Source organism: Sus scrofa, chromosome 7 (assembly GCF_000003025.6).
Source record: "Sus scrofa isolate TJ Tabasco breed Duroc chromosome 7, Sscrofa11.1, whole genome shotgun sequence".
Classification (NCBI taxonomy): Eukaryota; Metazoa; Chordata; class Mammalia; order Artiodactyla; family Suidae; genus Sus; species Sus scrofa.
The window spans coordinates 34,230,808-34,255,294 of NC_010449.5; the positions used below are offsets into that span (position 1 = coordinate 34,230,808).

Genomic DNA, 24,487 nt, shown 5'->3' on the forward strand with positions numbered 1-24,487 from the left:
TGTTGTGTGAGGATAAAATTTTTGAATTTTCACTCATGAACAGATGTCTCATTACATACAACCCCCCTTTACTTCTCTCATAGGACTGCATATTTCTATTCAAGGAATATCAGGCGTCTTTTCACAAAACAAGGAAACAGATTTTAGAATCCTCAGGGGAAAAATCTTTTGAGGTTTCAGAAATGTATATATTTGGAAAATTTGAAGCTTTCTGCAAAAGGCTGGAGAAGGTAAGCATGTGCAGCTGCAGTTCCCACCACAAACCAAACCTCTCCAGTTATCTTATACTTTATGTAGGCTCGTTGAGATTTATTGTTCCAGATCTCTTGCTTCCCTGTTGATCTGTTTCATTCACTATTACTCACAGATTACTGCATTTTATTACAACGTGCTTTGCATTCCTACTTACTGCCTCCTGGCAGTCACACAAAAGCTATTGCCAACCTTCTTTCCTCTTGAGACCTCAATTCTCAAGAGCACCTAAGGAGCCCGAGTTAAAGTCTCTGTTCTTAACCATTGTGTCAGGCTGAGAAAAGATGAGTGATGACATATCTGCAGTGCCCACCGGAGCCCAATTGTTGTGTCCTATCTGGGCACCTTCTCTCTCTAGGCCAGCATATGTGGTCTAAACATAGATGTGTGGGCAGTGTCTTTGCTGGCTGGACATGGGTTCAAAACTTCTGCACCTCTGATTCAGTTATTGATTAGGACTGGCTTGAGAGGAGTGATGTTTTTCAGGGGAGGGCAGCCGTACCTGAGGCCTTTGGAGTCAGCCTTTGGAAAGTCTACAAAACTATCACCTGGTACCACCCTCTCTGATGCCCCATCTTTCTGCCTGCGGCTTAGGTCCTGGGAATAGTCAGGGACCTTTCATCACTCGTTGGAAATTGGTGGGGGCATTACAGAAGTTGAGGGGCATTTCCTAGACATGCCAGGATAGTAAAGTATGGGTAATAAACAGACCTAAGTTACTGAGATGGGTCCTTCTATGGGGCTATTTTCTGTATGTTTCTTTATTCATGTACTGTATAATTTAGTCATTTAAAGGGTGCAAGTTAATATTTTCTAATATACTCACAGGATTATGCAACCATTACCACTGTCTAATTTTAGAACATTTTCATTCTGACTAAAAGAAACCCTGTGGCCATTAGCAATGATACCCCATTCTCCCCTCTACCCAGCCCTAAGCAACTGCCAATCTAATTTCTGTTTCTATAGAGTTGCCTATTCTGGACATTTTGTGTAAATGGAATCATATGGTCTTTTGTGACTGGCTTCTTTCACTTAGCATAATATTTTCAAGGTTCCTCTGTGTTATAGCATTCCTTTCCATTACTGAATAATATTCCATCATATGGATATGCCATATTTGATTTATTGATGGACATTTGAGTTTTTCTGCTTTTGGGTATTATGAATAATGCTGCTTTAACATTTGTGCATGTGTTTTTGTGTGTACATATGTTGTCATTTCTCTTGATTATATGCATAGGAATTTTTTTTTTTTTTTTTTTTTTTTTTTTTTTTTTTTTTTTTTTTTTTTTTTTTTTTTTGTTTTTTTTTTTATATGCATAGGTAATGTGCCCCCCCCCCCCCCCCCCCCCCCCCCCCCCCTGGCCGGCCCATATAGTAACTCCCTGTGTACCTTTTTTGAGGAAATGCCAAAGTGTTTTTCAAAGTAGTTGCATCATTTTATATTCTCCTAAGCAGTGTATGAGGGTTCCAATTTCTCTACATCCCCATAATATTTATTATGTGTCTCTTGGGATTTAGCTATCCAAGTGGATATGAAGTAGTATCTCACTGAGGTTTTAATTTGCATTTCCCTGATGACAGATGGTGTTGAGCATCTTTTCAAGTGCTTATTGTCCATTTATATTTTTTCTTTGGAGAAATTTCTTTTTTTTTTTTTTTTTTTGTCTTTTTGCCTTTTCTAGGGCCGCTCCCGCGGCATATGGAGGTTCCCAGGCTAGGAGTCCAATTGGAGCTGTGGCCACCGGCCTATGCCAGAGTCACAGCAACGAGGGATCCGAGCCGCATCTGCAACCTACACCACAGCTCACAGCAATGCCGGATCCTTAACCCACTGAGCAAGGCCAGGGATGAACCTGAAACCTCATGGTTCCTAGTCGGATTCGTTTCCACTGCACCACGATAGGAACTCCCTGGAGAAATTTCTATTCAAATTCTTCACACATTTTACATTTAGTTATTTGTGGGAGTTCCTGCTGAGGCTCACTAGGTTAAAAACTTGACCACAGTGGCTCCAGTTGCTGTGGAGGGATGGGTTTGATCCTCGGCCTGGTGCAGTGGGTTAAAGAATCCAGCATTTCAATCAGATTTCGGTCCTTGGCCCAGGAACTTCCATATGCCACAGGTGCAGCCATAAAATTAAAAAAAGATAAATTTAGTTATTTGTATTTTATTGTTGAGTTACAAGGGTTCTTTATGTATTTTGGGTGTAAGCACATTATCAGATATGACTTGCAAATATTTTCTCTCTTTCTGTGGGTTATCTTTGCAATTTCTTGACTGTGTTCTTTGAAGCATGATAGTTTTTAATTTTGATGAATTCCAGTTTATCAAGTTTTTCTTTGTGTTGCTTGTGCTTTTGGTGCCTCATCCAGGAAAATGTTGTATGAGGCTGTTTTGTGAACAATAGGGATTTCTGGGGGACAAGTGTCCAATTAGAATGATTTGGCATGGATCAAATTAATAAATAAGCCCCATTGGTCAGGATCTGTTACACAGAGATGCGTAACGTTTCTGAAGCCACTAGAATGTCAACCTGAAGGTGAGTCCTGGTTACCCTTAATTTTTTCAGGAGCCAGGGCCCTTGCCAACTTGAGTGCTTGGTAGAGTTTCAGGGCTGGACCTTGAGGCCTGTTTTGGTGGCTGGTCAAATCCTGGACATAATGAACTTTCACCTGTAAAGTAGCAGCCTGAGCAATCCTGATGCTCAAGGGGTTGGGTGGTCATGGCCAGCTGCATTAGCTACTCCCCATGCCCTACCTTTGGAGAAGCCTTTTTTTTTTTTTTCCATTTTTTTTATTACTCAAATGAATTTATCACATCTGTAGTTGTATAATGATCATAACAATCTGATTTCACAGGATTTCCATCCCATAGCCCAGGCACATCCTCCCACCCCCATATGTTTTTCAATATCTGTGAGTCAGCATCTGTTCTGCAAAGAAGTTCAGTCTGTCCTTTTTTCAGATTCCACATGTCAGTGAAAGCATTGGATGTTGGTGTCTCATTGTATGGCTGACTTCACTTAGCATGATAGTTTCTAGGTCCATCCATGTTGCAAAAAATGCTGGTATTTCATTCATTTTAATGGCTGAGTAATATTCCATTGTGTATATGTACCACATCTTCTGGATCCACTCCTCTGTTGATGGACATTTAGGTTGTTTCCATGTCTTGGCTATTGCAAAGAGTGCTGCAATGAACATCGGAGTACATGTGTCTTTGCGAGTCACGGTTTTCTCTGGATCGATGCCCAGGAGTGGGATTGCTGGATCAAATGGTAGTTCTATGTTTAGTTTTCTGAGGAATCTCCATACTGTTTTCCACAGTGGTTGCACCAATTTACAATCCCACCAACAGTGTACTAGTGTTCCTTTTTCTCCACAGCCTCTCCAGCACTTATTGTTTGTAGACTTTTGGATGATGGCCATTCTGGCTGGTGTAAGGCGGTACCTCAGAGTGGTTTTGATTTGCATCTCTCTAATAATGAGTGACATTGAACATCTTTTCATGTGTTTCTTGGCTATCTGTATGTCTTCTTTGGAGAATTGTCTGTTTAGATCTTCTGCCCATTTTTTGATAGGCTTGTTTGTTTTTTTGGTATGGAGCTGCAGAAGTTGTTTATAAATTTTAGAGATTAATCCCTTGTCAGTCGATTCACTTGCAAAGATTTTCTCCCATTCTGTGGGTTGTCTTTTTGTGTTTTAGGGTTTCCTTTGCTGTGCAGAAACTTTGAAGTTTGATTAGATCCCATTTGTTTATTTTACTTTTTATTGTCAATACTCTGATAGGTGGATCTGAGAAGATGTTGCTGTCATTTATGTCAGAGAGTGTTTGGCCTATGTTTTCCTCTAGGAGTTTGATAGTGTCTGGTCTTATATCTAGGTCTTTAATCCATTTGGAGTTTATTTTTGTGTATGGTGTTAGGGAGTGTTCTAATTTCATTCTTTTCCATGTGGCTGTCCAGTTTTCCCAGCACCACTTATTGAACAAGCTGTCCTTTCTCCATTGTATATTCTTGCCTCCTTTGTCATAGATGAGTTGGCTGTAGGTGCGTGAGTTTAATTCTGGGCTTTCTATCCTGTTTCACTGATCTATATTTCTGTCTTTGTGCCAGTACCATGCAGTTTTGACGACTCTTGCTTTGTAGTATAGTCTGAAGTCCGGGAGCCTGATTCCTCCAGCTCCATTTTTCTTTTTCAGGATGTCTTTGGCTATTCTGGGTCTTTTGTGCTTCCAAACAAACTTTAAAATATTTTGTTCAAGTTCTGTGAAAAATGTCCTTGGTAATTTGATAGGGATTGCATTGACTCTATAGATTGCCTTAGGTAGTATAGTCAACCTGTAGTCTTAATAATACAACTTTACAGCACAGGGCTCTGCAGTCAGAGCTAATGCAGTGCCCCCTAGAGGCCTTGCTTGAAGTGCATCCTGGTTACCAGTTTATTCCAGCTCCCCTGTGATAAGAATCCTCTGGCTGACTGCCATCTCTCCCAGGTGTAATTGGTGGATATTGATACCCATATTCTCAGAGATGGGGCATAAAAGTTACCCTGAAATGTGGTCAGAATTTTTTTATCATGCTGTAGACAGTTACTGAGCTGCCTGTATGGGCTTCCCCTGATGAGTGGGGCACAACAGGGACCACTGTTGGGCCACCCCTGTGAGCGCTTAACTAGGTGAAGAGGAGAGACAGAAGGGAAAGCTGAGATTCAGATGTCAGGATGACCAAGTGCTACAGTCAAAGGACAGACAGAACTGAGTTTGGGGTTGGAGAGCTAAGACCTCAGAGTTGGGCGGAAATATGGAGATCTTTTGTTTTTTCCCCCGCTTTTTAGGGTATCTGTATGCACTTGTGGCATATGAAGTTCCCAGGCTGGGGGCTGAATCAGAACTGCAGCTGCTGGCCTACATCATAGCCACAGCAATGCCAGATCCGAGTCTCATCTACAACCTACACCACAGCTCATGGCAATGCTGGATTTTTAACCCACTGAGTGAGGTCAGGGATCGAACCCGCATCCTCATGAATACTTTCCAAGATGTGGAGATCTCTAAGGAAAGTTCTAGTGTGTGAACTTAGGGTACTTGAAAAGCACCTTTTTTGGTACATGGAGACTTGATGGCTCATTGAGTGTTAGTCTGCCCTAAAGAACCAGAATTAGGTGTGTATCATATCCTTTGATTCTTCTTCCTCTTCCTGCCTTGTAAATCTTGGTGAGTATTGGGGTGACCAAGAGCTCTGTCTTTAGTTTTCTTTTCTTCTCACCCTGAACATTTGTGGGAGAGAAGAGAAGGGGTGGGAAGCTTTGAGCGTTGTTCTCCAGGGCAGGAATCAAAATGACAAATCACTGATGAAGGAACTGAGTAGCTTGTGGACGTGGAAGGTTTTTTTTTTTCCCCCTTTGGTGAAGTGGGTGGTGTTGGTACATTGAGATGGAGCCAGTGGTTTCTGAAATAAATTTCATTGTGAGGATTTCTTAGGGTTCTTCATGGGCCGGAAGTGATTGCGGTCATCTTTCAGGGTTGTGGGGGGTCTTTCCTTTACCTGAATGTGGATTTCTGCTGGTATTACAAATCAGAACTCTAGTGAGGGAGGGTCAAGGAGAGTGGTAAAGCTTTTGAATCCAGGGATCCAGGAAATGATTTTCAGAAGATTTTCAAGAAAAGGGTGAAGCTGTTTAGACATCTGCAAGGACTTTTACTTACCTTCCACCCCCCATCTCTTGAAAGACAGTGCGATCAGATTCTGAGAAAGGTTGTAAACTCTCTGCTTATGACAGAACATCTTAAATCATAGTAATAGTAGTGATGATGAGACAGAGATTTGTCTATTGTTCTATCTCCTCTGGTTGGTTTTAGTTAAATGATTCTGGGGCCTGTTTATTTGTTTGTTTATTCGTTTGTTTCAAATCAATGGTGCGGGAGTTCCCGTCATGGCTCAGTGGTTAACGAATCCAACTAAAAACCATGAGGTTGTGGGTTCGATCCCTGGCCTTGCTCAGTGGGTTAAGGATCCGCCGTTGCCGTAAGCTGTGGTGTAGGTTGCAGATGCGGCTCGGATCCCGCATTGCTGTAGCTGTGGCGTAGGCCAGTGGCTATAGCTTCGATTAGACCCCTAGCCTGGGAACCTCCATATGCCGTGGGTGTGGCCCTAGAAAAGGCAAAAAGACAAAAAAAAAAAAAAAAGAAAAATCAATGGTGCGCTAATAACTTATTCTAGGGAAAGGTGCTAATTTCTAATTTTTAAAATAAACACTTTTTCTTTTTAAGATTACAGAAATGATAACTATTGTGCAAACATATTCAGCCTTGAGCAATTCTACCATAGAGGGAATAGACATTATGGCAATAAAATTCAAAAATATATATCAAGGGGTTAAGAAAAAGCAGTATGATATTCTGGATCCAAGAAGGACAGAATTTGATACAGATTTCTTAGATTTCATGACAAAAATCAATGGTTTGGAGGTAAGTAATTATACATACTTACTTTTACCTTCTTAAAGCTGAAATGTAATCAATAGTAACAAAATTCACATATTTGCTATTTATTACAAATTACTGTTGCAAATTGATCAACAAATTTGCTGGCATGAATAATTTTCTACCTAGTCTACAAAATATTTTTCATCTTTTTTTTTTAGTGAAAAATGAGCATATTCAATAAAAGACATCAGCGACTAACCAGCAGCCCAAAGGGATTGTAGCTAGGATTTATTTTTAATTTACACTTAGAATTGTATTCGATTTTTGCCATGCCAAGGAGCCAATGTCACTTTTCCAGTCTAAGAGAGAATCTGTATGCCTTATTGTTTAAGCATGGGCAGCTTTGAGACCATGTGAGGCCGATAGGTCTCTTTTCCCGTGGCTGCACTTCACCGCCACATTCTCTGGACTACTCAGGGCTCGGCTCTGAAGGGGCCTTCATCCTGTTTGTCATAGCTGAAGGGTGAGACTGTAACATATTTCTCTCTCACCTTTTGGGCTTATTTTGAAAACTACTGTCAACCCATGTTTAGCCCCAGGGAAGGGTCTCCGCTTTGTTATTGAGTGTCCTGGCGACACAGAGAGGGACAAGAATATGTTTTGTCCATCTCCTAAGTCTTAAATTCCTGTCAAGAGGGTGAGGAAAATGATATATTTTTCTTATGTACTTATTTAAAAGACTCTTTAAAAACCACCTTACATGTAATCTAGGCAATATAAATCAAAAAGTTCCTAAAATTCTAACGAGAACACTTTTTCTACAGATTTCCTTTCAGTTTTTGAAAGTTAGGCTCTCTGTATTAAGATATATTTTAGTTATTACTTCCAGTGTTTGGCCTTGGGAGTTATATTTTTACCTTTATGGCAATGGCAATTTGTGTTTTTTAAAAAAGTTATTACTAGGAGTTCCCTCTGTGGCACAGTAGGTTAAGGACCTGACATTGCCGCAGCTGTGGCATAGGTCAGAGCTGTGGCTCAGATTCAGTCCCTGGCCTGGGAACTTATATATGCTACAGGTGCAGCCAAAAAAGAAAAAACAAAACCAAAAAAAAAACCAACCCCAAACTTATCACTTAATCTGTTTTTATGATTTCTCTCTCTCTCTCTCTGTCTCTTTCTTTCTTTCTTCTTCTTTTGTCTTTTTAGGGCCTTACCTGAGGCATGTGGAAGTTCCAAGGCTAGGGGTCGAATCAGAACTATAGCCACTGGCCTACGCCACAGCCACAGCAACACCAGATCTGAGCCATGTCTATGACCTACACCACAGCTCACAGCAGTGCTGGATCCTCAACCCATGGAGTGAGGCCAGGGCTCATGGATACTAGTCAGATTCGTTTCCGCTGACCCACGATGGGAACTCCCTTTGATTTCCTAATAAAGATTATATGTTTTGAAGCCTTTACTTTGGTCTTAGATACAAATTTAGTTTTCAGTAAAGTTAGAGGCCACATTAGCTTTTTAGTATTTAAAAAGAGGGATCAGTGTCTCAACTTTTTCCTTTTCCAATGTTTGATTAATGGGCATGGCATATATTTGTAGACAGTACCAATAAAGCCTATGAGTAATTTGCAAAGGGCTTCAATTGGGCACCAGGAGTTTGGAGTTCACTGCTAGGGATGGTGGGATCTCGGAAGAATATTTTCTGCTTCTTATTCCTCCTTAGCATGACAGAGAGATTTCTGAGAACAGCAGTATAGGAAAATGATACCTGTTGACCTTGGGTGTCTATAGTGTCATTTCATTGCTCTAAGCATGCGACATGCTTAGAAATTCTAAGTCTCCCAAAGAAATATGCTCGGTAAGGGACCTTCGCCCCTTTCATAAATTCTCTCAGTCAATGTCCAATAAATAATGAGTGTCAAATGCAAACAACGTATGTAACTTAAAAAGTAAAATGAAGTAGGTAAAATTAAATTTAATGATGTATTTTATTCAACCCAACATATTCAAATTTTTTTTTTTTTTTTTTTTTTTTTGTCTTTTTGCTATTTCTTTGGGCTGCTTCTGCGGCATATGGAGGTTCCCAGGCTAGGGGTCTAATCGGAGCTGTAGCTGCCGGCCTACGCCAGAGCCACAGCAACGCGGGATCCGAGCCGCGTTTGCCACCTACACCACAGCTCACGGCAATGCCGGATCCTAACCCACTGAGCAAGGGCAGGGATCGAACCCGCAACCTCATGGTTCCTAGTCGGATTCGTTAACCACTGCGCCACGACGGGAACTCCTCAAAATATTATTTTAACATGTCATTAATATAAAGACCATTGCGATATTTTATATTCTTTCTTTGTACTAAGTCTTTGAAATCTAGTGTGTCCTTTATGTTTATAGCCCATCTCACTTCCAAGTAGTGACACTTCCGGTGCTCAGGAGAAGCATGCGGCCATTGGCCACCATACTGGACAGTACAGTTCTAGATGGTTAGTTGGGAAATGTGTTAAAGGCTATTCTGATTCTTTGTTGTTAAACAAAACTAATCTCCTTAATTCAAGAAAGTCATTTAAACATTAATATTGTATTTTAGGTACAAATACAGGCATTTATGAATAGTACTTTTGGAAAAATCTTGTCTTCTCAGCAGGCACTTCAGCTGCTCCAAAGGTATTTATAATGCATTAAGTGGTAGAGATTCTAGGTGGGATAACTTTACATCTGAAAATAACAATTTCAAAAAAAATTGGAAATCTCTCCTATATAAAATTGAAAACTTACAAACATTGATCTTTCAATGACGATTAAATGGACTGGTGAAAATCTGAAATATAGTCTTTTATCTTTTATTGCTTTTTTTTTTGGTCTTTTCATCTTTTTAGGGCCACTCCTGAGGCATATGGAGGTTCCCAGGCTAGGGGTCCAGTCAGAGCTACAGCTGCCAGCCTATATCACAGCCACAGCAACGCCAGATCCAAGCCATGTCTTTGACCTACACCACAGCTCACGGCAACACTGGATCCTTAACCCACAAAGTGAGGCCAGGGATCGACCCTGCGTCCTCATGGATGCTAGTTGGGTTTGTTAACCACTGAGCCATGATGGGAACTCCCTTCATTGCATTTTTTGTGGCAATTTTTCAACAAGAAAATGAAGTGATTTCACATTTTTCTGCCCAGCCATGCAATACGTTGTAGTTAATTTCATAAGAGTTCTTGGAAAGGAGGAGTTCCCACTGTGGTGTAGCAGATTAAGGATCCATTGTTGTCCCTGCAGCAGCTTGGGTCTCTGCAGCAGCCTGAGTCGCTGCTGAGGTTCAGGTTCGATTCTGGCATGGTGCAATGATTTAAAGATCTGGTGTTGCTGCAGCTGTGGTGTGGGTCCTAGCTGTGGCTTGGATTTGATCCCTGGCCAGGGAACTTCCATATGCCACAGATGCAACCAAAAAAAAAAAAATTATTCAAAAGGGAACAAGTAATGCATAATTCTGCACACTGAAAAGATTTCTAAAAGTAAAATTACCTAGGAGCAGTATATCCCCAACCTGTCTATTCCCCCCCCCCCCCCCGTACCCCCCAAGCACTCCTGCAGCTTCCTTTCCTCCTAGTCCTGGCAGCCGTGCTCCCCTAAAGGGCAGGAAAGCCTGGATTAGAGTCTGGCCCAGCCCATCCTTCCCCCAGCTCAGGGAGGGTTCACAACTCGCGTCAGGGACCCTCTTGGAACTCTCCCCTGAGAATGGATCCGGGTTTGTGTCTGACTTTGCCGTAATTCCAGTCTCTCTAATGATGACTCACGCTGTGAAACCTTACATGAGGTCAAAACAGACATGAAGTGATTACAAGTGACAGTATTGTATAGGCAGATGGCGGTACGATTTTCTTGGCAATTTCTCTTTCTGTCTCTCTTTTTACTTCAGTATGTTGGTGTCAGCTCATTTTAGAATGTTACGGTTCTAGCACATCCTGTGTATTGCTTAGTCTCTAAGTGGAGGCGACATTTGGCTGACAAAATCACTAGTATCGTTATGGCTCTTTAGAGTGACATGAGCAGTAGTATCGGACAGTCAGTGAGCTCCCCTTCCGTCTTTGCTAAAACAACTCCCCACTCATCTTTTTAACCTCAATTCTGATGTCGCTTTCTCAGTGAGGTCTTTCTTGACACCCCAGACTTGGCCGGGTCCCCCTATTACATGCATTTCTCCCAACCTTATAATTTAAAGTTATTTATGTCACTCTTGACTAATCTCTACTTTTTCCAGATGATAATTGTTGGCTCCAAGGGGGCTAGAGCCATACAGTCTTGTTCATCACTGTATCCTAGGCCAGCATGTGAAGCCTGGTTTAAATATTTGTCAAATGAGTGAATGGATTTTTAGGACTGTAGCTGTTCTTTTCTTTTTCTTTTTATGGCTGCACCCTTGGCATATGGACGTTCCTGGGCTAGGGGTCCAATTGGAACTGCAGCTCCAGGCTTACATCACAGTCATGGCAACAGCAGATCTGAGCTTGCAGCAATGCCAGATCCTTAACCCACTGAGCAAGGCCAGGAGTTGAACCCACACCCTCATGGACACTATGTCAGGTTCTTAACCCACTGAGCCACAATGGGAACTCCTGCAGCAATTCTTAAGTATGTTTCTCATTTACTTTTAAATTGTTACCTTCAATTGCTTTTAGGTTCCAGAAACTGAACATTCCTTGTCTTCAGTTAGAAATAAACCATACAGTTGAGCGTATTCTTCAGTACTATGTGGCTGAACTTGAAGCTACTAAGAAGTGAGTATCCTGTTTATAAACAGAATGGTACTTTAGTACAAAAAAAAGAATATTCTGGACGTATTTGCCATCGTTATCTTGTGCCAAGCTTTTTGCTGAGTATTTGTGATGCGCCTCTCTCTATGGGGAAGGTGCTGGCAGTGTGTCCCTGAACAGCCAGATGTGCACCCCTTTGCACCTGACAACTGTCTTTTTATGAGCACAATCATGTGGGTATGGGAGAGCCCATCTAAGTTAGTACTTTTGCGTGTCAAAACATACCTGTCATAATATTCTCATAAACTCCAGAGAATATTATGACAGGTATAATGTAGCTGTGCGCTCCTACTTTTGAGTGTATCCTTAAAATTAGGGCAAGAAAAAAATATGCACATGACAGGATATAGGATTAAGAGAGAATTAAGTGTCACACAGTGTAAACATCATCGTCCTTGAGCCTCAGGTTGATATCTCTGAGGGCGTTGACGTATTTATCGACTACCTCTGTGTGTAAAACATGTGGATAACGGGAAAACATCAATACAGATATAGCTGGATATATTTTTTGCCTTTTCCTCTGTATTGGATTTCAAACATTAATGCCAGACCTTTAATTACAGCTTTATCATTCTCAAAAGGATGACCCCCCTCTTGCCCGCAACATGCCTCCTACAGCAGGAAAAATCCTTTGGGTGAGGCAGCTCTATCGCCGGATAAGCGAGCCCATCAACTATTTCTTTGTAAGCCAGCATTAAATGTACAGTATGTGGATTGTGGTGGCTTTTAATGCAAGAAAGCTACTTTATCCTATACATGTGTGTCCATTAAAATAGCTAGAACTAATTCTCCTTACTGGGCAAAGAAAATTTAGTTTACAAATAGGCTTGAGAAAGACTAAGCCAGTTTTCTTGTCTGGTCAACAACCCGTTTAATTATAGTTCATCTCTAAGGGGATGAATCTTACAACTTTATGGCTTTTAATAATACAGGACACTTTATAAAGGCTTTTGGAAAATGGTTGTTTTGAAAACAGTGTAGCACAGGCCTAGTGCTATAACTAACTTCTGTGTGTAGACCGACAGGTCACGGGAACACCTTAGTGAAGGGGGATGCCCTTGGAGCGCAGTCCTGCTTCAAGGACTGAGGCCAAGAGTAGAGTATAATCGAGTGCATTCATTCTCTTCATCCTTATGATGATTAGATTTCTGAAAAACACAGGCACCGTCTTAGGCTCTATGGACATCCTGAAATTGCCAGTTTGTCTTTTCTTTGTTTTTTGTTTTTTGGTTTTTTTCTGTTTTGTTTTGCTTTCTTGGTTTTTTAAAGAAAGTATCAAAGCAGGATTGGTTTGCTTAGTATTGTATCTTAGGCCAAAATAGAGAACAAAATCACTGTAAAACAATAGTCTTGCCAATAATTTTATTATTTAGGCATTATTAAATATTAAGTTTCTGTTTCTGTTTGGTTGCTATCATCTATTTGACTGTTTCAATATTAAAAAAAAAGAAAATTAAAATGCTAGCTTTAGACAATAAGCTGGGGGGCGGCGGGGGGGACTCAGTTGTTTGTTGACTTTACAGTCATGGAGCAGAGATTGCTCTGGTTTTGATATATGGGAAGCGAAACATAAAACTTTCAATTTTTACATAAAGAAATTTGATTTTTGTTCTTTGGTATATACTTGCTTTTTGTGTGTGTGTGTGCTGGAATTTAGGAGTTTGCCCTGATATTCAGAGCTCAAGGAAAGTCAGTCTATTGTATTTTGCGCAGAAAAGTGGGAGGTGAGACTCTGAGTGCCTGGGGCCAGCGGTAGGCCCAGAAACGTTTCTTTTTAAATCCTTTATTTCTTTTCCACTTTCCCCTTTCCACTGATCCTGTTTCCCTACTTCCATCTCTAGCTTGTCTGGCCTTCCTCATCTCTGAGGCAACATCTAAATGGGTAACATCGTTATCTGATGTCATTTAAAGTGTAAACAGCTTTCCAGTTTAGATTGGAAAACAATCAGCAGGCTTTGAAAAATAAATCTTTCTTTGTTCCTCGCAAAACAGAAAAACTCGGAAATTTTGTCAAGTGTGGAAGGCAAAGCGGTCATTCGTCAGTATAATAAACTTTCCTATGTTCTGGTGGAGTTCGAGGTGGTCTATCACATGGCCTGGATGAAAGAGATCTCACAGTTACAGCAAGGTGTGTGTAAGACGCTGTAAAGACGCTACCGAGCCGGCGTTAGGTGATTTTGGATGAGTTTGTGGTTCTGGAGAATGTTTATATCTTTCTTTATATAACTTTATGATGATTAAACTTAGATTTGGGGATGATAAGTTATTTATTTCTTTGCAGTTCATAACACCCTGATTTTATAAGCAAAAATCATCATGGCCTTAAAGTCTATGTACCAAGATTATGTCTTTCTCCTGAAAAACAGTTTTTAAAAGTAAATATCAGGACTCGTTATGGATATTTCTCCATAGATTTGGGAAGGTTTTTATTTTTTATTTTATTTTTATTTATTTATGTATTTTTGTCTTTTTGCCATTTTCTTGGGCCACTCCTGTGGCATATGGAGGTTCCCAGGCTAGGGGTCGAATCGGAGCTGTAGCCTCCAGCCTACGCCAGAGCCACAGCAACGCGGGATCCAAGCCACATCTGCGACCTACACCACAGCTCACAGCTCATGACAACGCCGGATCCCTAACCCACTGAGCAAGGCCAGGGATCGAACCTGCAACCTCATGGTTCCTAGTCAGATTCGTTAACCACTGAGCCATGATGGGAACTCCTAGATTTGGGAATGTTTTTAGATTCAGTTTTATCATGCTGTGGATTTAAAGCTCAGTCTTAATCAGGGGAGAAAGAATTGCAGCTTGCTTGTCTTCCTTCCTTTCTCCCTTTCTCCTTGCCTTTTCCTTCTTCCTTCTTTCCTCCTTTCCTTCCTCCCTTCCTTCCCCCCCTCCTCTTTTCTCTCCTCCCTCCATGTCTTTCTTTTCCTATGACTGAATTTAACTTCAATTTTGATTACCAGTAAATTAAGAGAATTAGGTACCATGTCTGAGTACCTCTGAAGGGTGCCAGAGTGTTGGGCAGATTTACGTGTGAGATGGTGGTGGATGGTTTTAAACCATCAGTCATCCACGCTGGCATCATCATGATGTTGTTATTTTGTGGACTCAACCATTGGTCCTTACAGGTTCCTGCTTTGTCCCTTATTAACCTTAATCTTTTATCCATAACTTTGGTGGAACCCTGACTGTGTCCCTTGGTAGAAAGGTTTCTCCCTCCCACACCAGGATCTCCACTTCAGCAGAGCATGGAGCTGCAGGCAGAGGAAATACAAATTCAGAGGTTAGGTCACTGGGAATGATGGTGAGGAGGGCTACTCCTAGTTCTGCCTCTTGGATCCAGACCCATGTATTTCAGCTACTGGGGACACAGGACTATATACAGGCCACTGATTCACTGCATGTGTGTCTCCTGGAGGACAGGGCTTCAACCCTGCAGGGTATCTTCCAACTGGCCCCTTAGTTAAGCCTTTAATACACCACTTCCATCAGGCCAGCTGTTTTTGTGTAACACGTATGGTAGGACACTGTGGACCCTAATGAGAGCATGGTCTCGAAGGAGCATTCAGAGAAGGTTAAAATTCACATTGTGGGAAAGGGCAAAAAGAACTTTTAGCAATTGAAATATGGAGCATGTACTGCTTTGCTTCTACCATACTATGTACTTTTTAATTTTTTTTTTTTTGTCCTGCTGGTTTTTCCTCTTATCTGCACATGTTCCATAACAAATTCAACAGTCACCTGACCCTTCCTGTTCTTCCTGGCAGATAATAATGTCTTCCTCCTCCAGAGTCCTCCACACACTTTATCATGACTTTTGTTGCTTTGTATATCTGTCTTATCTCCCCTATATATTCCAGGAATATTCTCTATGCCTGTTTCATCTTCATGTCCTTTAAGTAACAGCCATTATCTGCTTACCATGCACCAAGATTTGTCTGAGCACTTTACATATTCGAATTGGTTTAATCCTCATGGCAACCCTATGAAAAACTATTACCATCCTCATTTTACAAACAAGGAAACTGAGATACTGAGAAGTTAAGTAAATTACCCAGAGTCACAGAGCTAGGAAGTGGCAGAGTCAGGATCCAGACCTGCCATTCTTGTGAATACAGACTAATGGAAATGAATTGCTCTGGAAGGTGTCTTACTGTTATATTGATGTGACTATATTTAATTATATAGGAACTTGGAGTAATATTTGAGGGCCTACTGTTGTCCTCTTTGGGTTGCTCTATCAAGTTTCTCTGATAATGCTTCCCATAGAACAAAAATTTCACTCAGTCCCAGAGCAGACTTCATTTGGGAGGATGAAGTACTTCTAGACAGATTTTAAAAAGATTCCAAATAATTGGGTAAAGATTTTAGTTGAAATCCTCATGAAACCAACATTGTTAAGAATTATATCAAGGAATTGCCTGGTGGTACATCGGGTTAAGTATCTGGCACTTTTATTGCAGTGGCTGAGGTTGCTGCTGTGATGAGGGTTTGATCCCTGGCCTGGAAACTTACACATGCTGCAGATATGGCCCAAAAAAAATCATATCAAGGCTAATTTTATCTGTTGATTAAAAGTCAACCAACTTCAAAGGGATATACAAACTATTTTGTTTTACTAGAAATTTTAATGTAGCCATATTCTATGAAGTAGTGCGAGGCTTGGAAGATATTTATGAATTCTCATGTTAGCAGTGTTTTGTTAATATAAGATGCAACTCAAGCTGGCACATACTTGTCTATAAGTGTGTTATTGTTATGCCTCTAGAAGAAATTCATGTCAGGGTAACAAATGATCTAAGGCTATTCAGCATGAAACATTTGGGATTATGCATTTCAGTTCTTAAAAACATAACTGAAAGTGCCTATTTATATGAAAAATGTTCATGTAGTAACTCAAATGTAGGGTATAAAAAAATCTTCCTCTACATCCTAGAAGTTCACAACTCAATAGTGTTTAATAACTATTTCTTACTGATACTGAGCCTGGTTATCAGAAATATAGGATGGAGATTTAATTCAGATAAACCTCCTTAAAGAAGCCCAGTTTGGGGTTTAGGTGTGGAAATGGGTTTGAAATTATGAGGTGTGTCATATTTTGTAGTTGGACACATTTTCCAATTTTCCCTCCCAGAGATTAAATCACAATCCATAAAAATAATCTAACACTGCATTACAGCTCTCTTAGATCCACTCAGAAAAGTATTGCTGTTCATAGCACAAAAGCTAACCATTCTTGGTCCCTTTATATCTCTAGATCTGATTTATGGTTTGTAGACACTTTGCATTCACTTATCAAAGTTTTGAGCACTGTGTCAGATACTGTGTCAGATACTGTGTCTTAGCACCCGGCGTATCCAAAACTATTATTATGCTCTTAAGAAGTCAGTAGTCCGGGGAAGAGAGACATATCAACAGGACTGGAAGCAGAAATCTGGAATAAGTAATGCCAACAATTGTTTATTTGTAGCTTTGCAAGCCACGCTTTTTGTGCGACATCCAGAAACAGGGAAGTTGCTGGTTAATTTTGATCCCAAAATTTTAGAAGTTGTTCGGGAAACTAAGTGCATGATAAAAATGAAGCTGGATGTACCAGAACAGGCAAAAAGATTGCTAAAATTGGAAAGTAAATTGAAAGGAGATAAATTGTATTTGCAGGTAAGATAGATTCTATTTTCTAGTTCTTTGGAAAGAAGTTTCTTTTTGTGTGTGTTTTTTAAAGAAAAGACATCTTTGTGCTGACATGGCACTGAGAAGAAATTTATTATTATGTTGATTCCTTTAATTTTTTCAGCTTTATTGAGACATAGTTGACAAATAAAATTGTAAGATATTGAAAGTGTATATCGATGATTTGATGTACATGTCTGTTATTAAAGGATTCCTCCCATCTAGTCAGTTAACTAACATATCTGTCACTATATATATCTGTATCTATGATATGTAGGTATAGATTTATATATATGATATACATAGATTTAGATATAAGAATATTTAAGTTCCATTCTCTTAGCAAATTTCAATTATATGATAGTGTATTTTCAACTACAGTCACCATATTATATATTAGCTCCTCAGACCTTATTCATCTTATAGCTGAAAGTTTGTACTCATTTACCAATACCTCCCTATTTCCTCTACCCCACTGCCCCTGGCATCTGCTTTTCTACTCTCTATTTTTACGAGTTTGGCTTTTTTTAGTTCTGCATATAAACAATATGATACAGTATCTGTCTTTCTCTGATTTATTTTGCTTAACACAATGCCTTAAAGGTCCATCCATGTTGTTACAAATGGCAAGGTGTGCTTCTTTCTCATGGTTGAACAATATTCCACATATACCACCTCATCTTCATCCCTTCCTCTGCTGACAGATAGTTGTTTCCATATTTTGGCTATTGTGACTAATACAGCAGTGAACATTCAGGTGCATATATCTTTTCAAATTAGTGTTCTCATATTCTTTGAGTAAATACCCAGAAGTGGAACTGCTGGATAATATGGTAGTTCTACTTTAGTTTTTTGAGGAATCATTTTTTTCATAATAGTTGCATCAGTCTGCATTCCCACCAGCAGTGCCCGAGTATACTTATTTTCTACATCCTCGCCAGCATGTTATTTATTTTATTTTTGTCTTCTTAGGGCTGCACCTGTGGCATTTGGAGTTTTCCAGGCCAGGGGTCCAATTGGAGCTGTAGATGCCGGCTTACACCACAGTCACAGCAACTTAAGATCCGAGCCGAGTCTGAGACCTACACCATAGCTCACGGCAACACCAGATACTTAACCCACTGAGCGAGGTCAGGGATCGAACCTGTGTCTTCATGGATGCTAGTCGGGTTCCTTAACCACTGAGCCAGGATGGGAACTCCTATTTTCTTTTTGTGTTAAAAGCTATTCTGATAGATGTGAGATGGTATCTCATTATGGTCTTAATTTGTATTTCCCTGTGATTTATGGTCACTATTGGCTACTTTTAAGTCTTCTTTAGTAAAAGGTCTCTTTAGTTCATGTTTCTATTGGTTGCATTTAAGTCTTTAGTAAAAGGTCTACCCAGTTCCTTTGCCTATGTTTTAACTGGATTGCTTGCTATTGAGTTGTGTGAGTTCTTTATATATTTTAGATATTAACTCTTTACCAGATCTATGATTTATAAATATTTTTTCCCATTATATAGGTTGTCTTGTCATTTTGTTGATGGTTTTCTTTGCTGTGCAGATGTTTATTAGTTTGATGTAGTCTCACATTTATTTTTGTTTTTATTACTTGTGCTTTTGGTGTTAAACCCAAAAAAAAATCATGGCTAAGACTGATAAAAGGTTACCCTATGTTTACTTCTAGGAATTTTAAGGTTTCAGGTTTTACATTTAAGGCTTTAATCCATTTTGAGTTAATTTTTGTGTATAGTATAAGATAGCGGTCCAGTTTCATACTTTTGCGTGTGGCTGTCAAGTTTTCTGATGTCATTTATTGAAGAGACTATCCTTTGGCCATTGTATATTTTTGGCTCCTAGTATACTCTTGTTTCCTTGTAAATAAGTTGACTATATATATGCATGGTTTTGTTTAGTTTTTGTTTTGTTTTGTTTTGTTTTTGTCTTTTTGCCATTTCTTGGGCCGCTCCCGCGGCATATGGAGGTTCCCAGGCTAGGGGTGGAATCAGAGCTGTAGCCACTGGCCTACGCCAGAGCCACAGCAACGCAGGATCTGAGCTGTGTCTGCAACCTACACCACAGTGCACGGCAACTCCAGATCCTTAACCCACTGAGCAAGGGCAGGGGTCGAACCCGCAACCTCATGGTTCCTAGTCGGATTCGTTAACCACTGAGCCACGATGGGAACTCCAATATATATACATAGATTTATTTCTGGGCTCCAAATTCTATTCTGTTCCACTGTCTTTTGAAAAAAATTTTTTATTATAGTTGATTTTCCACTGTCGATTCTTGATAGCTTTAAAATACTGATGTACAAACAAAAGGCAAGATTGGAGTTGAAAAGCAGAAAGTGAAAATATTATCAGAAATCACATTTAGGAGTTCCCATCATAGCTCAGCAGAAACGAATCTGACTAGTATCCATGAGGATGCAGGTTTGATCCCTGGCCTCGCTTAGTGGGTTAATGATCCCACATTGCCCTGAGCTGTGGTGTAGGTCGCAGATGTGGGTCAGATCTGGCATTGCTGTGGCTGTGGCATAGGCCAATGGCTACAGCTCCAATTCAACCCCACCTGGGAACTTCCATATGGCCCTAAAAAAAAAAAAAAAAAGAATCAGACTTATACTTCTGGATAGTGACAGTGATGAATAGTGAGCTTTAAAAATTCTTAGTACTATAATTTTATAAATTAAGTGCATTATATTTTATAATATAATATTAAGGATGCTAGTAAGATATAAATTAATGAAGTAGGCTGATTGTAAAATGACATGAGTGGAAAATGATTCTCCACCTTGTGGGGGAAAATGTAGGAACCACAGAAAAGTTCAGAGTAATAGAAGAGAGAGTCTCAAAACAAGTTTTTTAAAGTAACAGCTTTATTGAGATATGATTCACTACCATATAATTCATTCATTTGACGTATACAATTTAATGGTTTTAATATATTCATAAAGTTCCAGAAACATTACCATAACCAAATTTTAGAACATTGTCATCTTTCTCCAAAGAAACCCCACATCTATTAGCAGTCACTCCTCATCCCCCCCACACTTTGTACATCCTCCCCTGACAACCACTAATCTTCTTACTGTCTCTATGGATTTGCCTATTCTGGGCATTTGTACAAATGAAATCATTCATTATGCGGTGTTTTGTGATTCACTTCTTTAACCTAGCAGAGTATTTTCAAAGTTCGTTCATAATTGTTCCAGGTATCAGTACCTCATTCCTTTCCATGGCCACATAATATTCCTTTGCATGATTCTACCACATTTTAGTTATCCATTCATTTGTCCATGGATATTTGGGTTGTTTCCATTTTTTACATTATGAGGAACACTGCTATGAACATTTGTATACAAGCTTTTGTGGGGACATATGTTTTCATTCTCTTAGGGATATACTTAGGAGTAAAATTGCTGAGTTTCAGTAACTTGGTAACTCTATGTTTAACCTTTTGAATAACTGATACACTCTGTTTTCCAAAAAGGCTACATTACTTTATATTCCCACCAGCAGTGGGTGATGGTTCCACTTTCCACATCCTTACCAACGCCTGTTAAATCTCTTTTTCATTTGAACTTCATTTGGTTGTCAAGTGGTATTTCCATGTAGTTTTGATTTGCATTTTCTCCTTGGCCATTCACAGATCTTTGGAGGAATGTCTCTTCAAATTGTTGCCTATCTATCTATCTATTTATTTATTTATTTATTTTTGCCTTTTAGGGCTGTGGGTGCCGCATGTAAAAGTTCCCAGGCTAGGGGGTCAAATTGGAGCTTCAGCTAACAGCCTACACCACAGCACAGCAACTCCAGTTCTGAGGTGCATCTGTGACCTATACCACAGCTCACAGCAATGCTGGATCCTTAACCCACTGCATGAGGCCAAGGATTGGACCTGGGTCCTCATGGATACTAGTTGGGTTCATTTCCGCTGAGCCACAATAGGAACTCCCAGATTGTTGTCCATTTAAAAATTGCGTTGATTGTCTTTTTTTTTTATTACTGAGTTGTAAAAATTCATCACATGCTCTGGATACAAATCTTTTATATCAATTTCAATTTGCAGATATTTTCTTTTCTGTAGGTTGTCTTTTCATTTTCTTGCTAGTATTCTTTGAAGCACAAAGATTTTAAAAGGTTGACGAAGTCTGATTCATTTTTTCTTTTGTCCCTTGTGTTTTAGTGTCAATTTCTAAGAAATTTCTGTTTATTCCAATCACAAAGATTTATGTAATATGCCTTGATCTAGGAGTTTAATAATTTTAGCTCTTGTCAAAATTTTATTTGTTATATATATTAAAAATCTCAGGGGAGCATTGACATTGTGGAAACTTTGGCTTCCGCATCAAGCCCTCCTAGCTTTTCATATTGGCTAGTTGTGACTTTAGAGGATTACGTGTCAAAGTACTGTTATAAATTAAGGTTCATGTCAGGTGCCCTGCATCTTACAGGATTTTAGTTAGTATTGAATGAAATTATGAAAGTTAAAATCCTTTGCCAAGTGTTGCATGTGCAGAAAAGTTCAACTACAATAACAGAAGAGGAAGAAAAGAATAACTTTGAAACTACTAAGTAAACATTAAAACAGTTTAATGTTATTAATTTGGGGAAGAATTAACTTGAGTCCACACATTCCATTACACAGTGCAGTAAATTACAAAATAGTCAAAAATCGATCGTTACGGTTCATCTCTAAAAAATATCTAGAAGCAACTAGAAAATTCTGATTGTGTACTCATTTATTTTGATTCAAGAAGATAAGTGTGGCATCACTGGTAAGTATGTTGCAACATGTCAGAAGACCAGGAACAGAAGGGGAAAAATGTGTAATGACAGACATCGTGAAAAGGTATTTGTCCACGCCACTTGAAACAGCATAAATCTAGAAAGACAAATAATAATTATGAAGATTGGAAATCTAGAAATCTCCAGTGACTTAATGTTTAAAGGGGATGCTTGGGTAATTTACAGGTGAGGCAGAAGTATAGCAGATTAGTATAAATAAGCAGCCCCCATCTTGCCAGGGCTTTTTGAGGAAGTAGATATAATGAAACCTTCCTGGTACGAATCAAAATATGACTGTTGCTTTAAAATAAATTAAAGTAAAACATGCTGTTTTGACTTTTAACAGGGTCTTCTTCAGTATTATGATGAGTTATGTCAGGAAGTGCCTCCTGTGTTTGTCAATCTGATGGCCCCTAAAATGAAAAAGGTTGGTAATGTTGAAGGTTCTCATTGATTTCCCTGTCCTTTAAAATTAGATTCCAGTTCTATAGATTATGGATTGTAGAGCATCTGTTCTTGCCCAGTCCCTCTTTCTAGTTAAACTTTATAGCTCTGTTTTTCCTCCAGAATGATTACTTGTCTAAATTTTGTTGCCTTTAAAAACAAATAAATCTAAATAATGAGCGCTTGCTAAGAATCCATGATTGCTTCAATGACAGCCAAAGGTGATTAAAAACAAAAAGTGTAGTGGAGGGGAAATAAAATTAAGGAAATACAGCCTATAATATTTCCAGGTAATAAAAAAGGCAGCTTTAAAAAATAAATACAGATGCCCCTTTTTTTATAGTGGAAACTTTTTTCTTTTCTAGGTGGAATCTGTGCTGAGACAAGGGCTCACAATATTAACATGGTCATCTTTAACGCTCGAAAGCTTTTTTCAAGAAGTTGATTCAGTTTTAGATATGTTCAGTCAGCTCTTAAAGAAGGTATGAGAGATAATTTTTTAAAGCCACATACATTAATACTCAGGCTCTAAGTAATAGTTTGATTATCTATGAAAGCTCTTTAAGGGGTGTGACTTTTAATTAAAAGCCACATACATTAATACTCAGGCTCTAAGTAATAGTTTGATTATCTATGAGAGCTCTTTAAGGGGTGTGACTTTTAATTGAGTTTTAAAAAAGCTTTATGTTTCTTTAGCTGATTTGGGGCCTTTACACTTAGGGTTGCCTAGTTTTTGTCCCTGAATTACCTTGCCTTTAATACTTTAAAGTGATGGTTGAGAATGTAGCTTAAAAAATGGGATAATTGTAGACTGTGGAAGATGGCAGAATGGAGTGCTTAAATATTAATCATCTGATGTTAATGCAATGAGGCAGTCATTCAGTTGGAGACTTTTTGATCTCTGACATGTTTGCTGCAGAAAGCATGCATATTTTTTAGATGCACTAGGCTGTCTGTGGCGGCAGCATTGTGTAATAGACAAAACCCAGAGGCTGGGCAGTCAGCTAAATCTAGGTAGGATTCTTTGACTTTCACCAGCTGTGTGTTCCTCTTCAGGTTACTTGACTTCTTTGACCCTGGGTTTCTATAGCTGTAAAACTGGGAGAGTAATGATTCATGAACTGGAATGAAGATTGAAGGAATACATGTTGTTGCTGCCAATAAAACTTCAGTTCCACATGAAGCTTTCTTTGCAGATGTACTCCTAATATTCCCACCAAATTATGCTTGGCTCAGGATGCAAGTGCCCAGATATAGCCTTCTAAATTAGTTTATAACTCAAGTGCATTTTGGATGAGAGAAGAATTTTCTTCCACATGTGTTTTCTTACTGGTAGATCAGTGACTTGTGTGAAATGCATATTGATACAGTTCTCAAGGAGATAGCCAAAACGGTGTTAATTTCCCTGCCTGAAGGTGGTGCTACCAGAGTAGAAGACATGTTGACACTCAATGAGGTATGCATTTATGTCTTACATTTTATTCATAGGAATATTGGCTTATAAACCTAAAATATGAATTTGCATTCTTGAAGAAGAAATCGGTATCAGTGGCATTTAGACATTCTGGTTTTTTGGTGTGTTTTTTGTTTGTTTTTTGACATCATCAGCTCTAAGGACTTAGAAGGTGTCAACAGCTCAAGCCCATAGTCACACCCTGGACATTATCCTAATAATGTTCTCAGCCTCATGCTGGAGTTCCCCGGGCTCCTGTCAATGTACAGGATCTAACTGGTCTCCCTGCCTCCATATTTTTCCCCATCCTGTCCATCATCCTCCACATTGCCACCAGATCCGATCGTGGAAACTCCCTAGCTTAAATCCTTCAATGGCAGTGGCCTCCAGTCCCTAGAGGATAACACCTGTTCTCCTCAGCCTCACATTATATTGACCTTGTTTGAATACCTGTTTATCTTCCACTGGCTCAAAAGTGCAAAGACGGGAACACTGTGATCATTTCTGAGGTCTGACACATAACACAATCTCTCTCAAAAGCACTCACTTTAGAAGTTAGGTCTCTGAGTAGTTCTTTTCAAGTTCCCTTCATTTATTTCTACCAAATCCCTACCAATGATCAAGATTCCCTTCTATAAAATCAAGATGGGCACT

At 39.4% G+C, this 24,487-nt stretch overlaps 1 protein-coding gene across 1 annotated transcript in view; it reads left to right on the forward strand.

Annotated features, from left to right (window-relative positions):
* DNAH8 (dynein axonemal heavy chain 8) overlaps positions 1-24,487 on the forward strand; it is a 282,456-nt gene that overhangs the window by 33,623 nt on the left and 224,346 nt on the right. Inside the window, 10 exon segments of the mRNA XM_021098657.1 lie at positions 84-230; positions 6,529-6,726; positions 9,269-9,345; positions 11,352-11,454; positions 12,050-12,169; positions 13,479-13,614; positions 16,957-17,144; positions 22,283-22,363; positions 22,746-22,862; positions 23,717-23,836. Coding sequence (XP_020954316.1) covers positions 84-230; positions 6,529-6,726; positions 9,269-9,345; positions 11,352-11,454; positions 12,050-12,169; positions 13,479-13,614; positions 16,957-17,144; positions 22,283-22,363; positions 22,746-22,862; positions 23,717-23,836 — 1,287 coding nt within the window.